This window comes from Gobio gobio (genome assembly GCF_949357685.1).
Source record: "Gobio gobio genome assembly, chromosome: 3".
Taxonomy (NCBI): domain Eukaryota; kingdom Metazoa; phylum Chordata; class Actinopteri; order Cypriniformes; family Gobionidae; genus Gobio; species Gobio gobio.
The window spans coordinates 25,809,930-25,830,736 of record NC_137099.1 but is presented as its reverse complement, the minus strand read 5'-3'; the positions used below and the strand labels follow the sequence as shown (position 1 = coordinate 25,830,736).

At 37.6% G+C, this 20,807-nt stretch overlaps 2 protein-coding genes across 5 annotated transcripts in view; one reads left to right on the top strand and one right to left on the bottom strand.

The window, feature by feature from the left end:
• ncapg (non-SMC condensin I complex, subunit G) overlaps positions 1-484 on the bottom strand; it is a 33,952-nt gene extending 33,468 nt beyond the window's left edge. The window contains exon 1 of the mRNA XM_079811778.1: positions 403-484. The gene's annotated coding sequence lies outside the window, so the exon portion shown is untranslated. The remainder of the gene's footprint in view (positions 1-402) is intronic.
• A 909-nt stretch (positions 485-1,393) lies between these two features.
• Positions 1,394-20,807, top strand: part of fam184b (family with sequence similarity 184 member B) — a 36,752-nt gene continuing 17,338 nt past the window's right edge. For 2 of the 4 annotated variants that reach the window (XM_079811665.1, XM_079811663.1), the window contains exons 1-6: positions 1,394-1,844; positions 9,684-9,863; positions 9,986-10,660; positions 13,779-13,914; positions 14,762-14,913; positions 16,918-17,190. In XM_079811665.1, coding sequence (XP_079667791.1) covers positions 1,686-1,844; positions 9,684-9,863; positions 9,986-10,660; positions 13,779-13,914; positions 14,762-14,913; positions 16,918-17,190 — 1,575 coding nt within the window. In that variant the 5' untranslated portion in view covers positions 1,394-1,685. Of the gene's footprint in view, positions 1,845-9,683; positions 9,864-9,985; positions 10,724-13,778; positions 13,915-14,761; positions 14,914-16,917; positions 17,191-20,807 lie in introns of all 4 variants that reach the window. The other 2 variants (XM_079811664.1, XM_079811662.1) reach the window with 1 other exon arrangement.

Here is a 20,807-nt window from a genome sequence, read left to right as displayed (position 1 = left end):
CTGATCTTTCCTCCACCCATTGGACACTTTTAATGATCTAAATAAAGAGTTATTCATTAAATAAGATAGCATATACAACACAGCAAAGTGTAATCCTACAACAAATCAAACACAGGTGAAATCGCTGGATTAAAAATCTAACGTTAACTCCCTTAATGAAACCGATACCGGTAACTATGTGTTTATGCGTATAACGAGCGACACCGCCTCGATAAACTGCTAACGTTAGCCTCGAAATTTAGCAACAACACAAACACACGACGAACTGATTCGAAAATAACAACAATTTTAACAAATTTCCCATACCATTCATCCTCGCTAGTGTATATGCGTAAATCTTTTTTTTTTTTATCAAGAAATTTTTTGTAAAAAATAAAAACAACACTTTAAACCGCAACATACCCGCAGGAAGTCGATTTCGAGCCTTCTATCTTGAATAACGGTGACGGTGAAAGCGGCAGCGCCACTTTTCAAAATTTGCTCTCGCGAGAGTTACGTAGAACCGCCTCCTATTATTGGAGAATCACAATGAGGCTGCCTCCTTCAACTCTATGAGGTTTCCTGTAGAGGGCGTTGAGAGGCTAGTAAGTAACCAGCTACTCTAACTGCAGCTTTGAATATGGACCTCCTTGGTTCAATTCTCACGACGTGTTTTGATTCACTGTAGGCATTTGTGCACTAATAAATATTTCTGTTAAAACTTTATTAATTTTAACTTTTTTTTCTATGCTATTTCTCGCTTATCGAATAAGTATTTTTCTAGTATCCTGATATGACCCAACTCTCAGGATCCCACACTATATTTGCTTTGTTTTAGGGTTGTGGGTTAGGTTTTGACCGTTGTTGTTCTCTACTGACAGATCATCCTGAGTAGGTAACGTTAGGTCAGATTTTAGGTTGATCAACCCCTTTATGATGATTGCAGCAAACCACATTTCTAAACATCTCAACTCCTGTGCGAAAACTGCATTTAGCACGACACGAGTAAGAATATTGACATAATGTCATTCATGCATTTTCTGAGAAAAAACAATATGTATTACGCGGATATAACGAAATATGGTTCAGACTTGTATGGGGATTTCACCTTTCATATTTATTTTGAATAATACTTAAGCAATGTAATTTACTGCCCTCTTGCGCCCTCAACATTTTGAGTACACAAATCAACTATATTGATTTATTTAGTTAGTAATTAGACCTGCCTGAAGTTTTGTTGTTGCTTTGTTCGTACAAAACCATTTCAATCTTTAAACACTAACAAATCATATGAGTATGGGTTAGAACTGGGTTATCGCAGAACTTGACGCTTTGAGGTTATGTTGTGTTGTTGGTGTTCATGGGCGGGGCTATGATTACACTGCAGTACCCGTGACTTGTAATGTAAGACTGTAGTCACGCCTCGGGTGAGAGACAGGTGCCCGCCTGCCCGGGCTGGGGGTCACATGCCGTCAGTGTCAGTGAGTCGAGTACCGCGGGGCGGCGGAGCGCCGATGGCATTATCTTGTGAGCAGTGCTCTCACCGGGGGCAGCTTCACGGCGGAGCGGGAGGGTGTTCGCCGGTCGCTGCAGCATGCAGAATGCTTTCGGCTGTCGTAAGGACTCTACCTTCAGGATCACGTACAGGCGACCAGGGTGTTGCGCAGCCCAGTTTGTGATTGATCAGCGTGATCTAACGGGTTATTATGGCTTCCAGCTCTGGGAAGATGAACCAGCCCTCCGGCGGCAGCGGTGCATGTAACGGGACCGCTATTGCGGACATCCCCAATGTGAATGTAGAGCAGGAAATGTATGATTATCAAATGCACACGAAAATGTGCAAGAAAATAGCGCAGCTGACAAAGGTAAGCGCGTAATTTTACTACTCAACTAACGGGACTCATTTAACTGTTTCCTGGGTATCCATTCACTTAACGTGTGCCGCAGAGGTGTGTGTGTGTTGATGGATGTATGGTTGTGTGTGTGTGTGTATATATATATATATATATATATATATATATATATATATTATATATATATATATATATATATATATGCTAATACCATTTTATGCTACTGCGCAATTTATATGCTACATCCTTTACGTTATAGATATAAGACAGTCTGTAAATATACATTATTGACACATCAGTATTTTATGCTCTCTAACCCACGGGCGTTTTTTCATGGAATGCAACAGGGTTTTAATGCTCTCTGCGTCGCATCACTGTCTTTAAATTACAGGTGATGCAGAACTAGGCAGAAGGGAATCAAAGACACGTCACGACTGAGATGTTGTATGGTAGCAAATGCGCTTTCATTGAGTTTATATGGTTCAGAGGGGGCTACTGAAGTTCACACTACAAATGGCTCATCTAAAATAACCTGACCCGTGGGTGATCACTGGCAACAGAAATGTGCGGTTATTTATTATTTAGGTGTGTGTGTGTGTGTGTGTGTGTGTGTGTGTAGGCTACTAGGAACCACCCCTTCACAAGCAGCATTCAGTTGTTATTATACGTAGAAGATTGTAATATGGTTGAGGCAAACGTAACAGACTTGATCAGCCTGGCAAAAGACAGTTCTCTAATACACTGCAGTTCAAGGGTTAGTTCACCCAAAAATGAAAATTAGCCTATTTACTCACCCTCGAGTCATCCTAGGTGTATATGACATTCTTCTTTCAGACGAATAAAATCAGAGTTATATTAAAAATGTCTTGGCTCTTCCGAGTTTTATAATGGCAGTGAATTGCTGCTTCGTTTTTGAAGTCCATAAAAGTGCATCCATCCATCATATAACTGCTCCACACGGCTCCAGGGGGTTAATAAGCAGGGGCCCCACTAGCAATTTTGGGCCCTATGAAAGAATATGATGTTGGGCCCCCTACCGCACCAACCTAGCTATCCAAAATCTTTGTCTGCAATTTAATAATACTGACCAATTAAGCTCTGCTCTGCTTTACCCAGAATGCCCCAATTGGCTGATGAAACATTGATTAAAATTAAGATACAATTTATACAAAACAAAACTTAATGAAGTGGTCACAATCACGTCTGACCCACTCCATGTCTCCTGTCATTGCACATCTTATGATGTGTCCTTTCTCACTTATGCTGTTCACTTTTCATAATCAACATAGATGGACAGATTGACAACATAGACATACAAAATAACTATAATATTTAAACATAAATATAAAACTAAATACCTTTTTTTTAATGGCTACAACAATTATAGTAGCCTACAGTACAAAGAAATTTCATGTCGGAGTGGGATTTGAGCAAATGTCGTTTTAACCCGTGAGCAGTTCATGAGTGGAGCGTTTTGCTTTTTGTAACTCTTTGGTAGATTATACATTTATAATTTCTATTACATTACTACTTGTACTGTTACTACTAATAAAACCAATCTCTGGGGGCCCCAAAAGTGTGTGGGCCCTTAGAATCGTCCTAACTTTCCCCCCCTTAGCGGCGCCCCTGTTAATAAGGGCCTAAAAAAGTGAAGCGATGTGTTTGTGTAAGAAAAAATATCCATATTTAAAACTTTATAAAAGTAAATGATCTAGCTTCCACCAGATCGCTTTCCGTATTCAACTTATGGAAAAAGTGTAGTGCCTCTTGCAGTTCAAAATGCTTGCGCTACGCCTGACCACATTGCAGATACGTTTTTTTTTTCCAGATCTGGCGGAAGATAGATCTTTTACTTTATAAAGATTTAAATATGGATATTTTTCTTACACAAACGTGCCACTTCGCTTCAGAAGGCCTTTATTAACCCCGTCAGAGCCGCGTGGAGCAGTTATATGATGGATGGATGCACTTATGGACTTGAAGCAACATGGAAATGAAGCAACAATTCACCGCCATTATAAAGCTTGGAAGAGCCAGGACATTTTTAATATAACTCTGATTTCATTCATCTGAAAAAAAGAATGTCACATTCACCTAGGATGACTTGAGGGTGAGTAAATCATGGGCTAATTTTCATTTTTTGGTGAACTAAAACTTTCAGGTGAGCCACATTTGTTAGTTTTGTTTGTTCCACTAGCAAAAAAGTACACTGGAATTATTATGTTTGTTAAGACAAGGACATACTGTAGTGTTGTGGTAATGTTTGTTATACAATTTTTTGCCAAGTAAATAATCAAAATTGACACTACATTAATATTGTAATCATTCAGTACATCGTAGTGCCATGATTTACTGGGCTATCTGATGGCACATTTTTATCTGATCTTTTAACTTTTTGGCCATCTTTACTAAGACTGTTATATAACTATTTAGGCTTAAATAACTCATATCCATTGAATCTGAATGCATTTTATACATTTATCTAGATTTATAAATAGGTCTTAGAGGAAACATAAAAGAAGATATCTTGAGAAATGTCTCAGTGGTTTTTTTTTTGGTCCTTATAATGGATGTCAGTGGTATAACCAAAATAGTTTGGTTACCATTTAAAAAAAAAAAAGTTTTATTTTGTGTTCTTCAGAAGAAAGAAAGTCATACAGATTTTAAATGACATGAAGGTAATTGATGAGTAAATAAGTATACTTAATTAACTATAACTGACAGAATTTACATTTTTGGGTGAACTAATCTTGTAAATAGTGTTATTAATATTAGATCGTTTTTTATGCTAATTATGTTTTCATTGGACAGACCAGAAATTAATCCTAGTGGCAGGGTAGCCCAAGGGTAGCCGAGGTGTTGTGAAGTGAACACATGTTGCTAGTTTGGATTTTGATATGGAAAATCTGTGAACAGTTTTGGGATACCCCTCCTGCCCATACACAGTGTGCCCTTGAAACAATTCACTTACAAATACAATTACGATACTGTTTGTCACTTTTCATAAAATGCATCTGCTAAAATTGACCAAGCAACACTTTTCACAACACATCAAATTAAATATATGTGAATTTTATTTTAAATTTTACCATCAAATTACAACTTACATACTTTGCCATGTTGTCGAACTTTGGAGTTTCAGTTTGAATTATGAATTTTTCGATTCAACTGCAACTTGATGATGTATGATAAAATCAATAGCCAATCTGACACTGTGAAAAATGACTTGGTCGACTATGAAGTATAACTATGAAACCATAAGGTTAAGGAGGTTAAAAGCTAGGACTATATAAGAAATAAATATTTCTTAAAATAAGGCTTAAAAAGGTTATATTCTCTACATACTCTTGCACTTATTTATGATACTGTTTTTCCATGTGTTACAATATCCAGTGACCAAACAAGTATAGCCCACACGCTTTTCACAACACATGAAAAAAAATGTAAATCAGCATAAAATAAATTTTATCACCAAAATAGCAAAATAGAAGCAAACACATTTACACACATCCCCATATTGTCAAACTCTGTAGTTTCAGTTTGAATTATGCATCTTTGTATAAACTGCACCTTGATGATGTATGAGAAAATCAATAGCCATAACTATATCTGTCATGGGGTGAAAAATGATTATCCCCTTGGACAAATATAAAGTGTAACTTTGAAAACATAGGGGTTAAAGGCTGTAATATCAACACACTATTAATGGCTAATGCATACACAGTCATTTGGGTCTGTTGAGGCGGGAGAAGGAAAGTGAGACAGTGTGTATCAGGTTTTATTAGTAGGACCAGTCAGGAAAGATGCCATATTTACTGAGAACGAAAACAAGGCTGTGAGGGATGTAAGCTGTTTCTATGGGCTGTTTTCCTCTGGAATTGATTTTTGTAATGTTTGATACCCAGGTACGCAACATTACAAGCTATTGTACGGACTTTCCCTCAAAGCCTCGTTTTCATTCTTGTCAAATAAAAAAATGTTGTCTGCGTGGCTAAGGTCCATTGATGTTAGAAACATTGAAATGCAGCACTGTTACTGATAGGCCAGGGCTCAAAATTCAAACCTGCCACGTTGTGTGTGTGTATGTATGCATGCATGCGTGTGTATGTGAGAGTATGCCTGTGAGCTTGAATGTCACAGCTGTGTGGAATCCCGCTTTCTATCATCATGTAAACATACTCTTATAGTTATCTTTAGCTTTGTGTGTGAGTGTGTGTGTGTGTGTGTGTGTGTGTGTCTATAAGAACAGATGTTTGAGTCATACCCTCTCTACATTCAGCTCAGCTTTGTGACGCTTAGTAATGCTACAACAAGGCACACTATTTTTACCGGTCAGGAGTGTAGGAGATTTGATCTACTTCGGTCTGATATGGATATAAGAGTATGATGGGAATGTCACATTGGAGTGTGTTTCCAGTACAATGACATAACTTGCTGCTTAAACACCATACTATGATGCATATAGTTGGAGAAAGGAAGCCATTCACGACTGTTTTCCAAAACCGTAGTAGCATGGTCACATCATTTCAACCTTGGTTTAACAATATGGGACTGTCATTAATGACATCACATGCAAGTGGTGGAGTAATAACTTGTGCTAATTAATTTAATCGAGATTGCAATTAATGTGAGATTATTATAGTTAATTTGAAGGAACAACAGACTCCACAGACTTTCTCCACACCATACTTTTTTCGAGACATTGCTGTAAGTTAACAAACATGTTACCTGTTGTTTTGCCTTTTTGGAAGATTGATTAATCGTGACATTCCCTTGAACATACACACTCTTCAAAATGCTACTAATTGTTTGTGGTTTACAATATATTGATTGAAAAGTATATTTAAATGAATTGAAAAATGTAGAATGTACTGCTTGTTAGATTGCTTATTTTGCTCAAGAGCATGATCTATTTAAGTTCATGTGTAATACTAACAAGAAATTATGCTTCTAACAGGTCGAGAGCTGTAACTCCAACTATATTGTATTGTTGTTTGTGTAGCGTAGGAACTATGGTTTTGGGAAACCAAGAATCGTTTAACAATGTTGGTAATGTTAGAAATTGTGACCATAGTTGGCTATGGCTAACAATGCTTTTGTGACTGCAACCTAACATTTAGTCTTTTTAGAATTCTTCCATGAAACAAAAGTATCGAGTTGATATTATGAATATTTGTGAGGAATAACTAATCACTGAATTTGTAAAATGTTTGTGATTTTTGTTGCTTCAGATCTTTGAAAGACATTCAGAGTTTTGTTGGGGACTTTTTGGTCTGTTATTGTGGTATTTATGGCCGCTTGTTTCCACCATGGAATAAAACAATTTAAAAGATAATTGCAACTTTTAATCTCACGATTCAGAATTTTTTTCTCGCAATTGCGAGTTAACATCTTGCAATGCTGATGTTTTCTCTGAATTGTGAGATATAAACGCACAATTGTGAGTTGGAATGTCAGAATTGCGAGATATACAATTGTGAGTTATAAACTCTGAATTGCGGGATATGAACTCGCAAATGAACTTTTTTCTCAGAATTGCGAGTTTACAGTATATCTCACAATTCTGACTCACAATTGTGAGATATAAACACACATTCCTAAGAAAAAAGTCTAAATTGCGAGTTTATAACAGGCAATTGAGACTTTATATCACTCAATTCTGACTTTATAAACAAGCTTCTATAGGTATTATTTGTATCAAATAAACCAAACTAAAACAGACTGTGGTTGGTCACTTTACATATCAGATGGCCAATTGGGGAGTTCTTGACCAGATTATGTCAAAAGTCTGGCTTGGCAAGGCAACTCACACTCACAATCAAACAAAGATAGCTGAAAACACACCACAGATTTAATGATAACATAATTTTTTCCAGCTGATGACTCATAAAAACATTGATAGCCAATCAGAATCCACTTGGCATTAAAGAGCTTGAGCATTTAAAACAGCAGATGACATAACTGCAGCAAATGATTATAATAAACGGATGCTAATATAGTTATCTCTATAGTTATCGTTTTTGATGTTAACGGTTTACACTCACACACACACATGCACAGACTCAATTAATTTCAGTAGCCGTGCCAGAAATGGCTGTTATATAAAGTTTTTGAAATGCGGACAAATGGATAGAGAAACAGACACAGGTGCTTGTCATTTGTGTCTGTTAAGGAGGGAGAAGGAAAATAAGGCTGTGTGTATCAGGTTTCATTAGTATGGACCTAGTCAGGCAAGGTGCCATATTTTGCAGAGAATGAAGCAAGGACAAATAGAGAGAGACAGGTATTTCAGCATTTTCTATGTATCATTTATGGACACAAAAATCATTCACTCTCTTCCTTCAATCTGCTCTTTATCCTAATATTCTTTCTAGTTCGTTTCAGTCTGCAAGTTAAGTTATGAGTGCTGTCACTCTATATAAAACTAGCAGGCATTTCAGTTTTTTCAGATATATGACATTACTTTCCCTTTTATTCTGTGCACTGTAAAACATGAGAGTTCATGTTCAAGGACTGAGAGAGAAAGACAGGGAGGAAATAGACAGAGGGTGAAAGTTATAAAGTGGAGTCAGGGGACACTGAGAGAGAAAGAGAGAATGTGGTTAGCTTACAGAAACACTGTGGGGGTCAGGAAAAGAGGCAGGGAGAGACGGCCGAGTGAAGAGAAGGAGAGAGTGACTTCCTGGCAGTTTATCATACGGAATGTCCAGCTCTGCTGCAGTGGCGATTAATGGCAGACAGTTAGGCGTCATGGTAACACACGACCCGCTGGAGGGATGAGTGAGACGTTGGGAATCTGATGACACCCCAGGCATGGGGACTTGTGGGTAGGACACATTGATGAAGAGCCAAAGTGACACACAATATTAGGCCTCTCTCATATGCTTACACATTCAGACCCAAATATACAAATGCCCTGCACAAACTACACTGTGTTATGAAATCAAATAGGGTACAAATAGGGTCCACCTTTTTAAGAGGTATTTTTCTAACCACGTGACCAAAAAAAATGCCATTCAAAATAATGTTTTACAACAATAATCATTAAAGTTAAATTCAAATAAAAATAAAAATAAAGCTGTGCAGAATGGGTAACAGGACTGCAAATTTAGCCTAAATGAAATTATCACTCAATAGCTGGCTTGGGACTAAATGTTGGTTTGCAGTAATTGATAAACTTCTATTTTCCATAAATTAATGAAAAATGTATGTTTTTTATTTATTTATTTTTTTACCCACCATAGTGTAGAAAGGGTTTAATTATGCTTCTTTTTGAGTGTCACGACCTTAAGGAATGTTATATTTTTTGTAATGAAGAAAAAATCATGAGGTTGTGCACAAAATGTGGGAGTTTGAGACACTGAGTGGGAGTGGGAATTGTAGTTTCTTACTGCAACAGATTAAATATCAATATCACCTCTGAGGTGGTCTCAATTTAAGGGAGAGATGTAGACATCATGTTGTTTAAATTTTACATTATGATTATAGTTTATCTAACATATTTAGACATTCTCACAACAAAAATGTGGGATTAGTGCCTCTAATGCTTGGGAAATGCCATGGGACACCAATGTCAAAGTGCCAAACACATTTGAACAGCTGTGCACAACCAAATTCAAAACAGATATCTGCTCAGACAGACAGTCATGTACTAGATAAACTGCAGCTCAGTAACTGCAGACTGTGGGTGTACGACTGATTGGATCAGAGAGGTGGAAGATTTCATCAGCAAAAACAAGACTGTTAGCTTAGCGCTGTTAGCTTATCTACAGTGTGGATCGTTTTTTTTTCTGTGTTGTCCTGCCATTATAACTGTATATTAATATTTATGGGTGTATGCTTTTTGTATAGGTCATATATTCTTTAAACACTAAGAATGATGAGCAAGAGGCTACTCTGCAATCGTTACGCCGTGTTGCCACGGAGACACAGGGCAGCCTCCAGCCAACCACAGGTCAGGATGAGGAAGAGGAGGAGTCAGCATTTATCCTGAGGACACGCCTTCTAGAGCTGCAGGCCACCGTAGAGGAAGTAAAAACATAAGTGGTTAAACATACACATATATTCTGTATATGGATACGTTATAAGTATATTAAATGCAACATGAACAGAATCACTTCATCTTAAGATGTGTGGATGTGTATCCATTTCAGGTGGAGGAGCGTGGACAGAGAGCTGAAATCGAGTATGCGGAGCGCATAGCTGTGCTAACCCAAGAGACATCAGATCTGCGCAGAGACTACCAGAATTTGCAGACAGATAGAGACAACCAACACAAATTATTGCAACAAACACAAGAAGAAAACAAGCGCTTAGAGAACGAGTGCCAAGAGCTAATCAGAGCCAGAGATGAAGAGAGAAAGAGAGAGGAGGAGGAGAAGATGCATAGAGTGGAGGAGGAGAGGAAGAGAGAGACGGAGGAGAGAAATAAAGAAACAGAAGAGAGGAATAGAGAGTCACGGGAGAGAAAAAGAGTAGAGGATGAGTGTGAAGAAAGGTTGAAAACAGTGAGAAAGGAGCTACAGGCTCTGAGGGAGGAGAAAGAGAGAGCGGAGAAGGAATGGAAGAGAGATGTGGAGGAGTGGAAGAAGAGAGTGAAGGACATGGAAGAAGAGAGGAGGGAGGAGCAGGAGGCAGCCAAGAAGACACTACAACAGAGCCTTAATGAACACATCAACCAGTGGCACCAGAGAGAGCAAGAAAACCGCAAGTCTCAGAATGCAACACTTCAGCAGAGGCTGAGAAAAGCAGAGACAGACCTGGAGGTTCGAGAACAGAGGTTGAATGAGAGCAACAGACACTGCATCAAACTTCAGGAGAGAGTAGAGGTACACATGAATACCCAAACACAGGGTCCAATATTCACTTTTGGCCACATCGGCACATGCCAGGTGAATTGAGACAATCTAACAACCTTAAATATTTCTTAATGGCTATGAAACAATATTTTTATGTTTTTCCTCTCTACTTCGTTTGTGTTTATTTTGGGGTATTAAGCTTTATTTGTAATGTATTTTTTTTATAAGAAATTGTTATTTCTTCAGCATTGGAAGTGTTTCACTCCTAATAGAGTAAAGAATGACAGGCATTTTATTTAGTCAACTTTTTTTGAAGCACTAGTTATGGACACGGCTATTACATTTCATTACATTTTTATTATTATTAATGTATTTATTATTAGTATTTACATTATTATTACTATTAATAATTGATTTTTTTAATCAATTTAAAACCAATGTTGTTTTTGTTAGTTTTCAATATTTGGCCATTAGTTGTAGTTTGTGTTTTTAATATATTTTGGTTTTATTTAGTTTTCCTGCACAAAACATATGGCAAATTTGCGAATGATGGAGCTGTGTGCTGTGGCAACCCCTAACGGAACCAACCGAAAGCGACAATAATTTTAGTCATAGTATTTTAGGTTTGTTAAATTTATCAGGGCTGTCGAGCACTATTACTGTCAAGTGACATTTTCACGTTTAATGAAATGGAATATGATATGTATAAAGGAAATATGAATATAAAAATGAATATAAGATTTGAAAAACAGGCCTTATCAAACACTGGAAATTGTCTTCCAGGCCTGGTAATTTATGGATATTTATATGGTGGATATACATTTTCCATATTTATACATAGTGGAAAAAAAATGTGTGTACCCACAAACCAGTATTGCTTTACAAGCCGTTTACATAAATTCAGTTGAGTGGCCATGTGTAACTGACCTTTCAGGGGGGTGTTCGTCTCATTGTAAGCGGGCAGTAATTACCACTGTGACTGACACTTCCGAATCTAATTGAGACCGAGATTAGAGGGATCAGACAAACACCCACAATTACCGTTACTCAGACACACACAGCTGTGCAGAAACAGATGGCATACCCGACTTAAACAGTCTGTGACAATACCCCACAGATCTGCAGCCAGTTTTTCTACAGCAAAGTCTGCACAGAATCTGCAGAAAATAAAAATAACATAGGCTTTTTTTTTTGTGGGACACAAAAAGTAAGTCGTTACACTTTGTATTTAGAAGTTAGAGTTAGAGAGTTAGAGTTGCTAGGCATGCAGCATTGACGCTGCCACCTCTGATGCAGCTTTTTACATACACTGCGGCTAATGCGCATTAGACGTGCCTAAAAATGTCAGACAGAGTGAGATGAGTAACACCCTCTCCTCTCTTCTTTGGCTCGACATCTATTGCAGAAAATTAATCAGAAGCACCTCAGATCTGCAAACTCAGAGCAGTTGCTGTGATGGAATCAAAGGGTCGTAGGCAAAATTGACTGATTAAAGTCATCTTGGACTTCATGGGCCTGACAGATGATGCCATTTCGGTTGTTCATCTCTGCTATACGATGATCCATTAAGAGGATCCTGCAGGATAACGGACTAGATTTTATTTTGTTTATTAAGAAGATGTGATTGGTGCTATGGTGGTTGCTAAAGTGTTCAGAGTGGTTTTTAATGTGTTGCTATGTGGTTGCTTAGGATGAAGTGTTCTCGTCGATTCATAATATTAAGGTTAAAGGAACACGCCCACTTTTTGGGACTTTAGCTTATTCACCGTATCCCCCAGGGTTAGATAAGTCCATACATACCATTCTCATCTCCATGCGTGCCATAACTCTGTCTGACGCACCCACCGCTAGCCTAGCTTAGCACAAAGACTGGAGGTAAATGGCTCCAGCTAGCCTACTGCTCAATTAGTGACAAAATAACACCAACATTTTCCTATTTACATGTTGTGATGTGTATAGTTACATCGTGTACTAAGACCGACGCAAAATGAAAAGTTGGGGTTTTCTAGACCGATATGGCTAGGAACTATACTCTCATTCCTGCTTAGTAATCATGGAACTAAGGGTGCAGCGGCTGAAAATAGTCCCCAGCACGCTCTCTGTGCAAGCAGGTTGTCACATTGGTTATATTGACAGAAGTAAGCCTATTTCAGGAGCTGTGTATCATTGCGCCTGCTGCACCCATAGTACGGCAGCAAAGTTCCTTGATCATTACGCAGTGTTGTGAACTTCAGTTGTTTCTTGAAGTATGGAGACCAGGAGACGTCGGGATCAAACAGAAGTAATTCTTTTAATGAGAACTCTCTGTGCTGCAGGTCGCCCGAAAACAGTCTGATTTTAACAGTACAAAATAAGGCAATTTATCTACATGTTAGGGGGAGTGGTTATACAGCAGAGGAGGAGACATTCAAACAAAGGAATGCATATGTTGTGTAGGTAAAGGACACACCCTACATAACTGTGTCCCTCGTCCAGATTCAATCAGCATTACAGTGCCATTCAACTGCATAGATGCTAATCCAATCACTCAGGCAGTATTGCTCTAAACTTGTCATGCTAAATAGTCAGGAAATTGCATAGAGACAAAAGACTTAATGTCTCAACCACTTACACAGCCTGAAATAATCTCCTTAGAATTTCCTCAAGTTTACTTCAAAATGTAAAACACAAATATAGATAATGTTTTCAGTTATATTCTATTACATTTGAACCTAGATATAACAATGTATAAATTTGTAATTCAACAGCAGGAATGAGAGTATAGGCATAGAAAATCGCAACTTTTCATTTTCTGTCGGTCTTAGTACATGATGTAACTATACACATCACAACATGTAAATAGGAAAATGTTGGCGTCAGTTATTGAGCAGTAGGCTAGCTGGAGCCGTTTACCTCCAGTCTTTGTGCTAAGCTAGGCTAGCGGTGGGTGAATCAGACAGAGTTAATGGCATCGGTGCTTATATGGTCTATAATATATTTTTTCCTCAACGAGCCTTATGATTGGAAGCATCATTCATGTCCATATCACAAACAATACAAATTATACATTGAAAGTTAATACCTGGGGTTGGGGATTACCCTTAACCCATCCTCTGAACCTAATTATAAGCCATAGTTATGCTTATTCACTCATTCATTCCTCTTACAGGACCTGGAGGAGCAGTTGGAGGATGGGCGCCGCCGGGTGTCTGAGGCTGAGGTTGTGGCAAAGAAAGCAGAGGAGGAGTTAGCTGTTGCCAAAGAACGTTTATTACTGCAAGAGAATGAGCTACAGAGCAAGTCAGGTACACATGCACAGTGGAAGGCATGTTGTGTACTTATTTTCTTATCATTATTGATCAAATAATCAAATATGCTGAATAATTAATCACATACATTACTTATCAATATTTGCTGCTGCTAAATAAAAGCCTAGTAAATCATTAAATAGAACATAAAAAGTTGCTTTAGAAAGTCAGTGTATCTAAAGGTTTATTTGATTTCCATATCATTGAACAGAAGCTTACAGTCCACAGACGGTCATTTTGCAATCGAGTTTGTCAGTCTGTCCAAGGTAGACTTAGGGCAATTCACACAAGAAGCATTTTCAGTGTTTTGTCAGTACTTTTTTTATAATTGTTGGTCGATGTAGACGTGTCAGATGGACGTCTTTGTCTGTTGCATCACATCTCTTTTTTCAGGCGTGTTTTCGCTGTCAAGTTCAAGACAGAAAAATGTGTCTCTAGTTCTGAGCATTCTGTTTCCATTCCATTGCACTGCGTCTTTCTGCATCTCAGGAAAAAGCTAAAGCCTAATTGTGCTACTTAAAGCTTGAATTGCTCTGAGGGTAGAGAAATCCCTTTTTACAGAATTTAAACATGGGATTATGCATGATTAAATGCATGTTTATATATAATTAATTGTACTATTTTAATGTTTAATTAACAGCCTTAATTATCGTAAAAAAATGTCTACTGCATTTCAGTAGTAAATAAGCTGGTAGTTTACTGTCAACAAGCATTGTTTACAGTCGCTTTGATGCTAATTATTGTTGAGATTATTGTCTTTGTCATATGACTGTTGTGATTACAAGCTTGTTCACTGATTGTTCTGCTTCCTTTGATCTAATACTCATCTTTCTCATTTCTGCAGAGGAGTTAATGAGTCAGAGTTCATCTCAGGTGAGGGTCTCTGCTGAAGTGGAAGAGCTGAGGTCTCAACTCGGTCGTCTCAACATTAGAAATAAAGAGCTGGAGCTTCAGAACAGTGGCCGTTCTAATGACCATGCCCGCATGCTCAAACAGGCAAGCCATGCCCACACGCTTTTAATAGTTCATTCAAGTCATGCTGGAAAGATTGTATTTACGAGTTGAATGCACATGAACGGCGCCCAGTGTCATAATTACAAGTGGGGAAACTCTGGATTTCTGAGTTTCTGAGTTGGGGACGTGTCAGCAGTGCTGTTTATTTTAACTAAAACTATTAAAAACCATTTTTGGTAATCGAAAAATATGATAAATAAAATAAATACAGTGCGTGCAGAATTATTAGGCACGTTGAATTTTTGATCATATTTTTTCCAGGCACATTTTACCAATTCCAAACCACATTCATCTTAATAACTACTATTCATTTTGTATTTAATCATCAATAAGTGATATATAATTGTTCATAAAGGCTGGAAATGAAAAACACCTTATATTCAGTTGTGCAGAATTATTAGGCGTGTTTTCTTTTACAGATAAAATGAGCCAAAAAAGAGATTTAACTCAGACTGAAGAGTCAAAAATTATGAAATGCCCATGAGAAGGATGCAATACTAATGCAATACTAGAAATTGCAGTTAAGGCATGACCATTAAACAATGAAATGCTTATTTGGTCTGCAGGGTCAGACAAAAACAGGTGGCGAAGAAAAGACGTGTTAACTACAAAAGAATTAAGAATTAAGGCAAATAATTAAGTGTGAAACCATCAGGAACCCTTTTGTCTCCATTTTAGCCACCATTTTCCAGGACTGCAACCTACCTGTGGTCTCCAGAAGTGCAAGGTGTCAGGATCTCAGAGATTTAAGTTAGGTAAAGAATCATAAAAAATGACACCCACTTAATAAGAAAAGATAGGTTGAGAGTGACTCTTGCACTTTGTTGAGAAGGACCAGCACCACATCCATCTTCCAGAATCTGGCAGTAAGTTTTGCCATACTGCCATTCTTCAAACTGGTACAAGAGGATGTGGTGCTGATCCTTCAAGAGTCACTCTCAACCTATCCTAACCTAACCTATTTCCAGCCTTCATGAACAATTATATATAATTTTTAAATGATTAAATACAAAATTAATAGTAGTTATTAAGATTAATGTGATTTGGATTTGGTAAAATGTGCCTGGAAAAAAAAATTTGATCAGAAAATCAACGTGCCTAATAATTCTGCATGCACCATATTAGATGAAAAACTGAGATGAAAATATTTCCTTGGAATTGACTAAAATGAATAAAACTGAAATAAAAAATTAATTAAAGCTAAATAGAAATGTTCTGTATATAAATTAACCAAAAAGTAATAAAAAAAAGATAACAGCACATACCAAGTTTACAGGACTATATTTCCAAAATACCAACACTGTCATCAACTGTCTGTGATCAAGTCACACTAAGCAAGATGCACCAATATTACGTTTTTGTTTAGTCTGAAAAAAAGAAATCATGCCAAGATGTAAAAACGAAAATGAAGATGGCATCCAATACGATGTTTAAAGCAAATCTGCAAAATGTATGAATAAATTGTTAAGAGCGTAATTAAAACAAAGGTTATTAGTACAAATACAGTCTAAAAACTAGCACTGTGCAGGTACTAAAGCAGCACCAACACCAATCTATTAAATAGATTAAATTCTATTTAATAAATAAAATGACTATTAAGAACAAGAGTTAAAACAAATACAATAAATAGGACGGATAAAGCTAACACATAAATTTGCACAAACATTTCCATAAATAGCTAAAATTAGTGGTCCCTTTTAAGGTTTGCCCTACCTTACAGGCTTTTCTTTACTGGAAATAAAAAGGCGAACCCCACCTTATATTTAAAACATTGCATAAGAACAGTTTAAACACTGTAACTTCACAGGTTCTCCATCAAACACAATCTAAAATGTTAGTTCTTTTGCACAAAAAAATTAGCTAAGCCCTTAGAACATCTTTAAAAAAATCAAAACTGACACCTCAGAGGCTGAGCGATGTAGTGTCATTCTTTTGAAACTACAGGATTACAGTTTTATATCATTAAGAGTTGTGTGTGGGTTTCAGCATGCAGATACTCTATCCTCAATGCGTCTGGAGCTGCAGCGTGCTCACACTGAGGAGATCAGACGCCTTCAGCAGGAGGTGGAGAATGAAAGAAAGAATGACAGACAGGAGCTGGAAGAAGAGAAGAAAAATGTGCAGCAGAAGATGGAAGAAGAGAAAGTAAGGCTGAAAGAACAGCTTCGGAAAGCACTGGAAGAAGTGATACGCAAACATGCCAGTGAGCTGCGGCATTCGCACGCGATGCTGGATACAGAGAAGAAGAAGACACAGCAGGTACAACAACAGTTTTCAGCTGCTGTTATTATGGAAACCTTTCATCGCAGAAATTGCAATTAATTGCATACCTTTTTAATTTGCTTCTGTTGCTACTAGTGTAAAGGGCTGGCTATCAGTACTGACTTTCTGATTTGATTCCTCTCTTGATTTGATTCTCAATTTGATGTTGGTTTTATATTTTTTGGCGATATAATGCCAATTATATTGTTTGCGATATTTAATTTTTCCAATAAAAAAGGTGATTAAAAGGTTTACTATAGGATTTTGAGAATGTCTTAAAAGAATATATAACCAAACATAATCTGTCTTTTTACTCATCTATACTAGTGTATGTCTTTACTGTTTACAGAAGTGTCTTTACTGTTACAGGGGACATAAACAGAATTTCCTTTGTTGCTGTGTATAAAGGCATACATCATTATTCAAAATGCAAAGCTCCAAACCCAGTCCAATCAGACGAATTATGGAAACTAAGCTGTAAAAATGGGTCATTTCAAATGACACATTAACATATGACGCATATTCAGCATTCAAAAACTTGGCCCACCCTTATGAACAGAGATTAGCCATCATATCATAACAAGTCAGTTGCATAAAATCCTGAAGGTACAGAAACTAAAAACCGCTTATATTTAAAGGTTTAGTTGACCCAAAAATAAAAATTCTGTGATAATTTATTCACTTTCATGTAATTTCCCACATGACTTTCTTTCTTCCATGAAACACAAAATTAGAATGCTCATACTACTTTCTTTTATGTAATTAAAGTAGAGGAGAAGTAGAGCCAGGGGCTTTCAAGCTCCAAAAAGAACAAAATAGCACAATAAAAATGTCAATGTCTCATGCACTATATTCTGTGTTATCTGAAGCCATAGACTAAAATTGAAGTTGTCTTTGTTGTATGGATAATAACTTTTGCAACATTCAACTTTCTGGAAAAGAGCACTATCTCCTTGTGTGTTCCGCAAAAGAAAGAAAGAAGGTTTAGAATGACATGAAATAAATGTTCATTTTGAGAGAACTAATTCTAAGAGTTAGAGAAAGTGGAAAATGATCATGTAATATTTAAAGTCATGAACTGGCTTTTGATTTTTTTTATACTGTTGTCTGAGGTCAACTTATTACATTTGCATGGTTTTTACATTCAAAAACATCATAATGAATAAGTAACAGGCTATTTTCTACCTTGGTTTTGAGCCTCTCTCCTGGAACGCTCGGTTTTTATGGGCGTGCTGCACTGAAGACTTGGAAGTAAACGCCCACTGCTATGATTAGATAACAGTTTTGCATAATAATGAGTTTCGGCTCCCCAGTCAGTACATGTGGGGAATTGTTTTGAAAACTTCCAATGTGGAGAAACGGCAACCTGAATCCGCCCACAGGGCTCGCAAAATATCTTTATCAAACAAACACAATTATTTATTTCTCATCCACCCGCAATTAATATGAACGTTATTTTTTATTACTTGGTCCGCCCGATCGGTGCATATATCTGTGAACCGCGCATCACTAACACGCGCACACACACAAGCCAAGCACGTGCATCAGCAAAACTTCACTGCACTGAGATTGAGGGTTGTCTGGGCTTGGTATCAATAAAAGCTTTTCTTTGACTAACAAGGAAGTTTTCAGCTCCGAAACGTACAGGATATTCTTATATCACGATGAACTTTTATATATCAAATGCTGAATGAAGGCTGAAAAGTTATAACTAATCACAGTGGGGCAAAAAAGTATTTAGTCAGCCACCAATTGTGCAAGTTCTCCCACTTAAAAAGATGAGAGACGCCTGTAATTTTCATCATAGGTACACTTCAACTATGAGAGACAGAATGAGAAAAAAAAATCCAGAAAATCACATTGTCTGATTTTTAAAGAATTTATTTGCAAATGATGGTGGAAAATAAGTATTTGGTCAATAACAGGTTCATCTCAATACTTTGTTATATACCCTTTGTTGGCAAAGACAGAGGTCAAATGTTTTCTGTAAGTCTCCACAAGGTTTTTACACTCTGTTGCTGGTAGTTTGGCCCATTCCTCCATGCAGATCTCCTCTAGAGCAGTGATGTTTTGGGGCTGTCGCTGGGCAACACGGATTTTCAACTCCCTCCAAATATTTTCTATGGGGTTGAGATCTGGAGACTGGCTAGGCCACTCCAGGACCTTGAAATGCTTCTTATGAAGCCACTCTTTCGTTGTCCGGGTGGTGTGTTTGGGATCATTGTCATGCTGAAAGACCCAGCCACGTTTCATCTTCAATGCCATTGCTGATGGAAGGAGGTTTTTACTCAAAATCTCTCGATACATGGCCCATTCATTCTTTCCTTTACACGGATCAGTCGTCCTGGTCCCTTTGCAGAAAAACAGCCCCAAAGCATGATGTTTCCACCCCCATGCCTCACAGTAGGTATGGTATTCTTTGGATGCAACTCAGCATTCTTTCTCCTCCAAACACGACAAGTTGAGTTTTTACCAAAAAGTTGTGGTTTCATCTGACCATATGACATTCTCCCAATCCTCTTCTGGATCATCCAAATGCTCTCTAGCAAACTTCAGATGGGCCCGGACATGTACTGGCTTAAGCAGGGGGACACGTCCGGCACTGCAGGATTTGAGTCCCTGGCGGCGTAGTGTGTTACTGATGGTAGCCTTTGTTACTTTGGTCCCAGCTCTCTGCAGGTCATTCACTAGGTCCCCCCTGTGGTTCTGGGATTTTTGCTCACCGTTCTTGTGATCATTTTGACCCCACGGGGGGAGATCTTGCGTGGAGCCCCAGATCGAGGGAGATTATCAGTGGTCTTGTATGTCTTCCATTTTCTAATAATTGCTCCCAGAGTTGATTGCTTCACACCAAGCTGCTTACCTATTGCAGATTCAGTCTTCCCAGCCTGGTCCAGGTCTACAATTTAGTTTCTGGTGTCCTTTGACAGCTCTTTGGTCTTGGCCATAGTGGAGTTTGGAGTCTGACAGTTTGAGGTTGTGGACAGGTGTCTTTTATACTGATAACAAGTTCAAACCGGTGCCATTAATACAGGTAACAAGTGGAGGACAGAGGAGCCTCTTAAAGAAGAAGTTACAGGTCTGTGAGAGCCAGAAATCTTGCTTTTTTGTAGGTGACCAAATACTTATTTTCCACCATAATTTGCAAATATTCTTTAAAAATCAGACAATGTGATTTTCTGGATTTTTTCTGGTCTCTCATAGTTGAAGTGTACCTATGATGAAAATTACTGGCCTCATTCATCTTTTTAAGTGGGAGAACTTGCACAATTGGTGGCTGACTAAATACTTTTTTGCCCCACTGTATATATTATAAATATTTTGTTATAAGAAAGTGTTTCTATAAATTTCCTAATTGTGTTTCTGTAGCTGAAACAGCAGTGCATGAATGTTGCAACAGTTCATGGGTTAAATTCCCAGGGATTGCATGAACTGAAAAAATTTATACTTTAAATGCAGTGGAAGTCATTTAGGATGAAAGCATCTACCAAATGCATACATTTAAATGACTAACATGGGAAGTGGACTTTAGGGAAGGAACAAATTTGACGTAGATAAAGATATAGACTATTTGCCCCCTTTAAAACATAGCAACCAATAAAATCAGTATTGAA